General features: G+C 42.6%; 1 protein-coding gene across 2 annotated transcripts in view; it reads right to left on the reverse strand.

Annotated features, from left to right (window-relative positions):
- The window catches only part of LOC137785354 (glutamate receptor ionotropic, kainate 2-like), a 54,831-nt gene extending 51,377 nt beyond the window's left edge, over positions 1-3,454 (reverse strand). For both annotated transcript variants that reach the window (XM_068576504.1, XM_068576503.1), the window contains exon 1: positions 2,909-3,454. In XM_068576504.1, the coding sequence (XP_068432605.1) occupies positions 2,909-3,032 (124 nt within the window). In that variant the 5' untranslated portion in view covers positions 3,033-3,454. The remainder of the gene's footprint in view (positions 1-2,908) is intronic.
- Between the last annotated feature and the right edge of the window lie 7,905 nt (positions 3,455-11,359).

Below are 11,359 nucleotides of genomic sequence, written 5' to 3' on the forward strand. Positions count from 1 at the left end.
GCTAAATAAGATCATATGTGTGGCACCATTTCCATGAAGGACTGCAAAATTAGCTCTTTTCATTTCAGCCTATACAGGTCAGCTGCGAATAAAACTATAGAATATAACACAACCCTGCATTTCCACCTTAGTGAAGTCTAACAGGGGACTTCCCTGACTTCTATGATAACTGAGAGGAACATAATTATGTTAGCCAACCAGAGGTCAACATGCAAATTCAAAACGAAGTTCAGTTGTACACGCCACACAACTAAGCTGTTACATTTCATGTTTGAAGTGGATATTTTACAGCTTTTTCTTTAGCTGACATTGTACGAATGGATGTGGAGAAAATGCCAAAGTGGCAATTAAAAAAAAAGATCTTGTTCAGGGAGACCCTTAGCAGCTTCAGTATAAAGTATCATTCAGTGCTCACAAAAAGCAAGCGTAAAATTATTATAAAAAGATCATCTTATCTCCAACGTGTTTTATTACGCCGTGTATGGTTGCACTGGGCCCGTTATAGAATCAAAGAAAATGAATTACCTGTAAGATTAATACATGAGGAACATTCAACACACTCATTAATTTCTGTGTGGGAATTAGCTCTGCACTTTTGCCTGCAGCTGGTGAGAACATGTCTTGTCTTTTGTCTCTGACACTTGTCGCTCCACACGATGAGGCCGGTGCTGGGAATACAAAGGGCTGACTATGTTTTGGTGTTACAGTGTGTGTGTGTGTGTGTGTGTGTGTGTGTGTGTGTGTGTGTGTGTGTGTGTGTGTGTGTGTAAAGGTCTCAGTCTGACAGGAGAACAGTGGTACAATGTGGGCCGCCTGTCTGGGCAGAATGGGACTTGGGGCAGGAACAGCCAGACCCAGGAGAGCTGACCCCCTCATTTAGTCAGCCTCTTGCAAGCAGCTGGGATTATCTGCTGAGCAACCACATCCTGCAGGACAGGATATGACGGGAACAGGACCAGTGGGCACCATCGTCTCTCTCACACACACACACTCACTCACATTTTCTAACACACACAAGTCCATCTTTTTCTATCTTTCTCTTTTGGAAACTCAGCTCCTTACCAAGAAAACACAGACAGACACACATGTCATCTTTTCTAAAGAGAATGAAAAACATTACACGAAATTGAGCTGTTTTACAACGGATAGATGTGACGTGGCTGCTACTTGACTGATGCTGTCTGACAAACACCCAGCCACTTAAGCTTTTACAGAACACATCATAGTCTGTTGAAACGCATAGCACTTGTGATTTGTGTTCAGCAACAGGCATCAGGCCGCGCTGCCATGTGTCGCTGTCCGTGGTCCTGAACAGGCGGACAGCGGCTTGTTCGGTCGCTCCAGTCTAGCAGGACCATGGACAGAGACCCGCCTATTTTTAGCCTCATTTTAGTCGCTCCTGTACCCCCAGGACACGGACTGAATCAGGTATGAGCTTTACCTCAGATTATACGGCTTCATGGATCACCTCTTTTTTTCCCCGTGGTGCCATTGATGCCGGATGCCTTGTAGTGTTAATCATGAGCAACATGTCTGGTGTGGCGATGTACAGTCAACTAACGACTCAGAATCTGATACTGTTTGACATTATGAAAATACCGCGACATCAATTACCCAAAATCCCTCCGAGGTGTAACGAATATCTTATCATTTGTCCCCACGTCGGTTCTCCCACTCCTCCTTATTTGCCGGCATGGAAACTTTCGTGTAAAATGCTACCATGCAGGGACTTTGTCGTCCCCCAAGGATGACTGCATATACGCCCGGCGACTGTCAGACAACGTGCGAGACGAGAGCTGGTTCATTGGGATGAGGAAGCGGGAGGAAGACAAGCACATTCCGTTGCCATAGCGGCGGCTTTTGCGGACGCAGCCTGACTCTCAAACAGGACCCTCTGGGGAGTTGAGGATTGTCAGGCTGTTGTCAACATTTGATGACATCCGTTGTCAGGGAGAAGATGGAGGGAGGGGGATGCTCTCAGCTCTCAACAGAAAGCGAATACACAGCCGTCCTGAGACGGGTCTAATTAATGAACCGGTATAACCTCAGGAGGCCGTGGTTTGGTGGGAAGACAGACATGTTGAGGTTAGGAATCAGCAACAATGCACTGCATGTTTAACTGTTGAACAACTACTTTAATAACCAACCTTATAATTACGCCACCGCTATAATTATCAAAGAGAACTACACATACTCTCAGTATGAGGTATTAGTGTATGGACGTGTATCTAACTTTTGGACATTTGGCTCACAGCGTGACTCAGCCAATCATCATTGAGAACCGTAACTGTTTGTTATATTGATGGCATAAATAAGCGAAACCACGGGTATTCCCGTTGGATAGCAGTTCAGTGGGATTAAGGATGAAAAGTAGCCTCCTGCCGGCATATCGATTGGCCCTTCTGACAGATCAGAGTGATTGATCTGCACTCCGGGTGTAATGTTTACATGTATACATTTACTGCAGAGGATATGTTGGGGTGTCAGCCGTTTAGAAAGCCGTGGAGAAACAAGGCTCCGAGAGCAACGAGTCAGGTAGAGATGTGAACTGTTGCATATATGTGCTCCTTCTTTTACGGGTATGCTACAGTGGATTTTCGTTCAAAGTTACTATAACATTGGTCCCGAGGTTCGTGGAAAACACTATATGCATCCATAATGGTAAAATGGTAAAATGTCTTTACAATAACGTTACAATAACGTGATGAGATTATAGCGATACAACCGTAAACTATCGACGATAAATTGTTTGCCAACTAAAACAAGGCAACAGTGGGACTAAATGTCTCGATAAATCTGCTTTTGCATCCCGTGGATGTATGAATTCACTGTCGACAATCATATACCGGCAGCGTGTGGTCAGACATGATAACAGATGTCACCGTATTATAAACAAACAGATTCTTACCAAATCTTAAAACGTGTGGCATCCCGCGAGAGTGACCAAGAAACAGCAGCAGAAGCGGGATCAGCCTGAGGTTGGACCTGAAAACGAGACTGCTTATCATCAGATGATGGGAGGTAATCTTCATGTTGTTTTAAAAAAAATGCACAGTGGTTTAATCCCCCCGGTGCGCGGGTTTGATTCCCCCGTAATTCGTTAACGCTCGTTGGGCAAGACAGGGTGACGGCGGCCCTGGATGCGCAAGATCACGGCATGGTCACTCGCGCTTTCCCTAAATCCATTAGCAGTCCCGGCATGATTCCTTCCCCTTCCCTTTCTCCTTCTCCTCCTTCACTGCGCCAAGAAGCAACAATCCTCCGGGTCAAGAGACAGCGGGACATCCATGTCGACAGGTACGGATCCAGTGGGGAGGGGAGATCCCAAGCATGGGCTGTCGGTAAGGTACTGGAAAGGGTTGGAGAGGGGCTACAGAGCGCCAAGCATAGGATACGGCAGCGATATACAGCCCCCTATGAGGCGCTCTGGGTTGCATGCGCTCCCATTATACTGCACTGCTGCACAGGCTCTGACGTCGAGCCAAGGTTAGTGTTGTGAACGCGCACAGAGAGAGAGAGAGAGAGAGAGAGGGGGAGAGAGAGAGAGAGAGAGAGAGAGAGAGAGAGAGAGAGAGAGAGAGAGAGAGAGAGAGAGAGAGAGAGTGAGAGAGTGAGAGAGACAGAGACAGAGAGAAGGGAGATGAATATACCGATAGAAATACATGAAATAGAGGGAGGGTGGGAATGTTGGGAGAGGGTGATGGATGGAGGGGAAGTGACATAGATCAATAATAAGACGGGAGGAGTGGGGAACTTTATTTCATAGCTGTATAGTTTCTTTGTTTGCCCCAAAACTTCCCGTCAAGCTCCCATGCATTTAGAGATGTGTTGGGAAAGATCTCTCAGATGCACATCACAGTAACTTCAGCGTGAACCCTAGCCTTGCACATATTGATCCATTTACAAAAGCAACGTAACTCTTATTGAAACATATATATATATATATATATATATATATATATATATATATATATATATATATATATATATATATATATATATATATATATATATATATATATATATATATATAGTTTAGCTTTAGCCAGGATCGCTGTTCAGCACCATGGACAGAGACAGAACAAACCGCACGAAGCAATGAGAATCTGACAGAAATATATAAATAACTATTCACACACTGACCTGCACACAACACCTTGCCAACTTCTGCACTCGCGGTACAATATCATGTCTGCAGGACATCGCAGTTTTTGCCCCTCCTGTACATCCGAGTTCTGTCATTCATAACTTCCATTTTGTTAACCTCTTCAACGTGATTTTAAGCAACAACCTTTCAACAATTTCCAACATCTTTCCAGAAATGTGGGAGGAGTGGGCTGAGCGGAACTCAAATTGGCAGAACAAATCCGTAATATCGACAGAAGCTTCTGAAAGGCGTGAATATTTAACCTATGCAAATAGCTCCACTTTAGACTTGAAAGCCTTCCAGCAACAACCAATTCTCGAGTGTGAGCCCTCCTCTGACGTGAAGGTGCATGTGGCATACACATAAAGGCTCCACTAGATTTCACAGGGAAAGACATTCTCTCGAGGTGGTATAAGGCCTATCACTTTTCTATCTGATTAACGAGTTCAAACGAGGCAGAATCCTACAGGGCGCGATGCACCGAGGAGATGGATAATCTGCAGCTATTGTGTGGGTCCATACGTGCTATTGCTTTAACACTAGCGAGTGATCCACACAATAAGCAACTCTTCATGGGACACCGCGGCAGCTGGAGCTACAGGTACAGTGGGATGTGAAAGGAGGCCTTTGATCGGCGGCACCAGAGCCTGGATGAACACAACCATTGTGTCCCTAAGTGTGAATGGCGAGCCTGTGTGTATGATTTAGAACTACTGAAAAATGAAATCACTACAACATTCCTGTAAGGGCTTATAACGTATTCAAGTTGATCCTCCAGGTGATATTTGGGACATGTATTTATTCTGATGTCACAAAGATATTCTGAACGTTTCACATTGCTGTTAACTGACTATTTGTTGCATCTTTATTAGATTGCAGACCAGCGATATTAGAAGTAAAGGTGCTGCTAAGCAAAGGATACGTACATATCATTTTACTCTCATTTTTTTGGAGTGCTACTCCACAATTCGTTACCGGATCTGTCAAATTCCAATTCACAAATACAAGCAAATGCATTGAATAGTCAAGAGGGTGCTTGTATCAGCTAAAGGAAACACAAAGTAATTACATGAGATCAAGTAGGTGGTGTGAACACTGACTTTGAACGCGTGTCAGTTTGCGTGGGCCCGCACACGAGCAATCTGCGAATGAGTGCGAATATCAAAGAGAATGGCACTCATCATGCCACCATCTGTCCATTAGCATAATTATGGAACAAATCTGGGTTTCCGTGTAAGTCAGCAGAGCTTCACACAGCATGAAAGGAATGCTCATTGAGCTCGGGGAGAAGACAACAGACAGGCACATTTGTTTCCTCTTAAAGTTACAGCGCCCTCTGGCTAAATCCTAAAGTATTGCATGAGAAAAAGCCCTCAGATGCCCCTTACCGTTTATAAACCCAAACTTTAATTTGCAGAATAGAATAAAGGCTGCCACAAATGTTTTATTTGATTGAATGTTATAATATAATTACAAACAGTATAGTCTGTAAATCAGTATATAGTATTTAAGGTCAACCAAATGCTCCCCTTTCAATCTCCCTAGTTCATTTTCTGTATGTAATCCACTGTTTGTAATTTCTCCAACAAGCAGTCAGCATAACATAAATGTGTGTGTAAACCAGGTGGCAAAAAGGAGGTGAAAGGAGCAGCTGATTGCCTCATTATGATGTTTGAAATGACTCCTCCTTTAGCTAACTGTGACTAATAGGAAAATTCCATTTGGGAGATGTACCTCTTTTTTTCATCTGTGATCAAACCGTGTCGTTTTTAAAGGAGACCACAAATTAGATTACTTTGTACACACCCACTTGCTTGTAACCCAGGGAGGCTTCCACATGAGCTGGCTGGTGTGTTTACTCAGACGCCATTCATGCACTGAGTAATGCAAAGGGGACTTTATGCAAAGAAGAGATAACCACTCCTAAAACCCTTCTGTCAGTCTCTCTCTCTCTCTCTCTCTCTCTCTCTCTCTCTCTCTCTCTCTCTCTCTCTCTCTCTCTCTCTCTCCTCTGCCCTTGTTCACTCTTTTGCCCAGGCAGACTGGTGGAAAGAAAGCATTGGCACAGTGAGGGGAACCATGGAAACGAGAAGCTGATGCACTTTGAATGGTAAGACCCTGAAAGAGAAGACATTCATTCAATCCAGTCGCCTTGTACTAAAGGCTCACCACTACTGCATTATTATGAATGCTACACGTTTATTCTAACATGGTTGGCTCCAGAAAGTCAACAATGGTCTCACTTAATCACCCTATTGTGTCAGGATAACTGTAGCTGAGGGTGTCTTAACATTTTGTAAAGTTGAAGGAGGGACCTACAACAACACACACACACTTGGGCTACTCGTTCTGCACTCCCACATTCAACACATTTAAACCTGTTCCTTTTCTTGCTGCCATAGAACAGCGTTCATCCTTGGAAATGCATGACCCACTTGAGCCTTTCATCCAGGCAGTTTTGAGTTCAACATATATTTCCCCTTTGTGGATTTACTTCAGCACATGCCTTTGAACAGAACAGCGTGCCGAAGGCAGCACTGGCCTATGTGTCTTGCGAAGTGCTGTCAATGAGCTCAGTGGGAATACATTCTTCAGAGACGACAATTAGTCAAGTAATTAGGACCTCTCTGCAAACTGTCACTTTCAGTTAGTGCTGACGGACCCCCCCCCCCTCTCCCCCACCAGCAGTCTGGCAATGGAGCTGCACACTATTGATATTCATCTGTAACATGTCTACAATGGTTATACTTTCAAAACATGGCATTGACATACAGTTAGCTCAGAAGCATGATGCTAAAGTTGTGATCATAACATCTTGATTGCGACTAAATCACCTTTGTCACTTAACTTCTGTGGCGGTACTAAAGTCCTTATCATTACTGCAGTGACTAAATTATCATGCTGCAATACTACAGCAGTTAAGACGTTCCAATGAGTTGAAATTCATGCAAAGAATAAAAATAATATTATTTACAGGAGAAAATTGTATTTTTTCTTAAAAAATATGAACTATAGCTTTCAAACATCGACAAACAGAAATACCTGCGCAATTTGTTAGCCTGCCTATTGTGACATCATGATTCAGGGCTGACCTTCCAATAGAAATATGAATGGACCGGTCGTCACAATTGGTCAATCATAACCTGCTTTTCAAGATCATCGTAGTGAAGTTAGCTCCAGAGTGTGGTTTGATTGTTTTTAAATGATTTAATAGGAAGACAAACCCTGTTAATGGATTGGTGATTTTAAACCTGTCAATCAGGTTATGTGAGTCAATTCAGAGGAAACAATTTGATTATATAAACAACAGTGGTTTTGGACAAATAGAGGTATTCTAACCAATTAATGGCATTGTTTCCATGAGTTGTTCTTAGTTTCTTGTGGTGTAGTCCACTGAGCCATTGTCCCTGTTATCCACACAGGTGAGTGCAAGGACCGTAGGTTTGTGTGTCCTTCAAATTGACTCCTCTTCCGGTAATACATACACTATGTATCTTAAATTATATCAACTTTACTTCTGGATCTATCATTTTTAATTGGTTTAAGCATCTCCATCTCAATTTCAGACAAGAATGAACAAGCCTACTAATAAAAGATAACGCCTCATGAGCTTAAAAGATCCTCATCTGTTTGCACAAAAGTTCAAGATAAGAGCCAACAGACTCTAACATTTACAAATGATGACCCGTGGTGCCTTTATTGAAACATATTTACATGCCAATGCACAGGAATGCTCAAAACACTACATTTTGAATACAATGCACAAAGGCTTGAGAGGTGGAGCTGAAAAGTCAGTTTGAGTTCAAGTCTCACTGGATTTCAAAGCTGACCCAGTTTTTCTGGTGTAAAAAAGTCAGAATGTCCATATGAACTTCTCAAACTTCTCCAGCAGCATACACCACTTCTGTGTGTCCTGTCATGTTCCAAGCACTCTTTATTATCAATATTGTTGTTTTTATCTATGGCTTTATGAATAGTTATAACACTGTCAACAGCATTATTTATAAAAGAAATATAAGATGCTGTGACTTTCCATAAAAATAAGAACTAAACATAATAACAACATAAATAAGTCCAAAAAATAAATAGCCCCCCTTTTTGTAGTTTATGTCTTTGTTCTTGTCAGAAAAATAAATGCTTTTTGTTCTTTGTGGTTTCAGATCTTAGAAAGGAAATCATAGATATTCACATATACACAGACCAACAACAACAACACACACACACACACACACACACACACACACACGCACGCACGCACGCACGCACACACACCACACACACACAGCAAAGAGCTGGGCTGATGGGATGGTCGACGGCTGGAGTTGTTATTACAGAGCATGCACCAGAGTCTGGTCTGCAGGATAAGGACGGCGTACTGTGTGTGTGTGTGTGTGTGTGTGTGTGTGTGTGTGTGTGTGTGTGTGTGTGTGTTCCTGTGTGTGTGTGTGTGTGTGTGTTCCTGCATGTGTGTGTATAAGAGAAAGAGAGAGACTGATAGAGACCCCTGAGAGAAAGTTTGGAAGAGAGGAATAGACAGAATGTGGACAGATGCATCTGTCTGCCTACATATTTTGGCCATCAAATCGAAATCTTGGCAATGCTTGCAAAAAGTGACTTTTCCCTATGGACTTTTTGCTGCCAAGGGTTGGCCTGCAGAGACAGAATGGAGAATAAGAGAGGATCACAAGGCTTAACATTCTGATACAGGAAAACCTCAAATAAAGTTTTCTCTCTGCAAAGACATTTTTGGTGTCTATGAACAAAATTTAAAAGAGAGCCCTTCCATGCCAGACATGGAAGTGTAAACAAAGAGTGGACCGGGCACGCACGGTTAATTTTCATACATCTGGGGCTTCGTTAATGGGCTCCCTTGGTGCCTATTAGTAACTAATTAGGGATTGATCGAATGCTCACTATTTTTTAGACCACTGACAAAACAGACATGGAAACAACCTGTAAAGCTACACAATACCAGATCAATGTGTTATATAAAACTGTGTTGACACATGTGAATTGATGCATGAAAGCACCTGAAAAAGTCATACCAGGGATGAGTTATAGCACAGATCCCTGACCTCCATCGCAGTAATGCAATCCACTCTGTTTCCACGAAGATCTAGGGATCAACTGTTGCGGGAGGGGATGAAAGGGCCAGTCGCCTCAAACATCCAGGATCAGAAACTCCAAAAAGGGATCACACCCTCTCAGCATTCAATGTTTTCAATCAAGGGATCAGCTACTGTGACTGGAAACAAAATGTCCCAGACAGTTATCAGTTGCCGGCAGACACAATCTGGCACGACTAATATGGCTTGTCAGAGTGAAAATAGTCTGGTATTGTTCTCATCTTCCGGAAAGGTAAAGGCATGACGCTTGTGTCTTGTTCATCTATCAGGAGTCATGCTCTAATAGCTTTTCAGGCTCTTATTTGTTTGGCAAGAGGAATTTAAAGTTGCTGTTTCACTACCCACAGAGTGTAATGATGTAGGTTCATTGACAAATTATTCAGCATGACTAAAGTATATATCATCATGTGATAAATGTGTGTTTTTATTTGAAATGGCATTTGACGTGTGGATTTAAGAATTATCAAACTGCCTGGTTTGAGATTTATCAAAAATAACTCAAGGTACATGGACTGTGCCTTCTCCAGTGCTTTGATGAGTTGCCAAGATGGCAGCGGTAAAACATATGGACGGACAAACTGAAATACAAATCTATCAAGTAATGCTAGTTTGGTGGTTGCAAAGAACTGTGAGAGGTTGAAGACATATGAGATGTGTTTAGTCACATTTCTCTACTTTCAATACCAAACTTTCTTTTGCTCATGCAAACAACAAAATGCATTGTATGAGAGATACTTGGCTTCATAAACTCTCAGTATGGGATTCTAAGCATCCCACTTACAATTAAATGCAGGCATCTGCTTTTTTTCTGGCTGACAAAATGGTACTTTAAATGTATTCAAGTCTCAAGTCTTCTGAATTTCTTATATAGTCATTTCTTTGCGATGCACAAATCCTTGGAGTGGTTTTATAGACACATCATTGTTACAAAAGTCCTTAGCAGTAAGACCTGTACAAAATCCACCCCGCAGTAACATGTTGCCACCTAAGCCTCTGTAAAACCGAGGGAAACATCTGGATGGTGACCAGCGTCAGTGTGGAAATATAAAGAAGGGTTTGATCTCATTTATGCCCTAACTGTTCTGGAGGTGATAAAATGAGGCCGGTCTTGAGCTTGGCGAGGTTAGTCCTCTCCGCTCGTCTCCTCCTTCCCTCTCCCCCATTAATCATGACGGTACACATGAATATCAGTCTAACCTTTCTTCCCGTGCGGTGCTCTACTTCCACTCAAGGACACCTTGCATTAGCAGGTGTAAGAAGGATCTATTTGACTCTTTGTCTCTTTATTTTCCTCCTGCTTTTCCAGTGGAAACCCTTCAGTCTTAATCCAGCTTAACTTGACAATGGAAATATGCAGGATGGGGCTTTACCCTCTCTTGTTAAGGCTGTCACTCTTCCTTCTGTCGCCTCATAACAATTAACACTTCCAAAAACCCTTTGGTCAAATGCTTAATGGGAAAAAATGGAATTAAGGAACTTATCCGTACCCCCTTGAGTTGAACATAATTTCACTGCATGGCAACTAAACCATGTGAAAGGAGGTTGGTGAATAATATACCGTATATGGTTGTGAAGAGAAGAGGAGGATGGAGAGGTATAGAGCGAGAAGATAGTGAGAAGCTAAAGTCCCTGAGGGAGGGAAAGAAAGAGAAGTAGGTAGCAAATGAGCATGAACGATAGAACGGGAAGAGAAAATGAGCTTGGTTCCCTGTGTGGCACAGTGCTTTACCACTTAATCATCCTCTGGTCTATAAATAGACATTCACAGCCGTGAATATTGGGAGATTAATGGAAGAGAATGGAACACCATAATGCACTGAACTTCAACACTTTGGTTGTACTTCTGCTCAGGGGAGATTTCCTTTTACTTCCCCCTCCCCACACCCTAGATTCAGTTTACTCCTTCTCTGCTCTTCTTCCATGTCTTTTCTTTTGCCGAGACAAGCTCAAGCTGAATGCCACAAAAGGACAGAGATATCGATGTGGTGCGAGCATGAGCAAAACACACAAAGTACATACGATGTTAACACATCAGATGGTGGAAAAGTCCCCCCCCCCTCCTTTAATGTTATTTCCAGTTATAACT

This window comes from Clinocottus analis, unplaced genomic scaffold (assembly GCF_023055335.1).
Source record: "Clinocottus analis isolate CAN_PGR_092001 unplaced genomic scaffold, fCliAna1.0.p SCAF_15, whole genome shotgun sequence".
Taxonomy (NCBI): Eukaryota; Metazoa; Chordata; class Actinopteri; order Perciformes; family Cottidae; genus Clinocottus; species Clinocottus analis.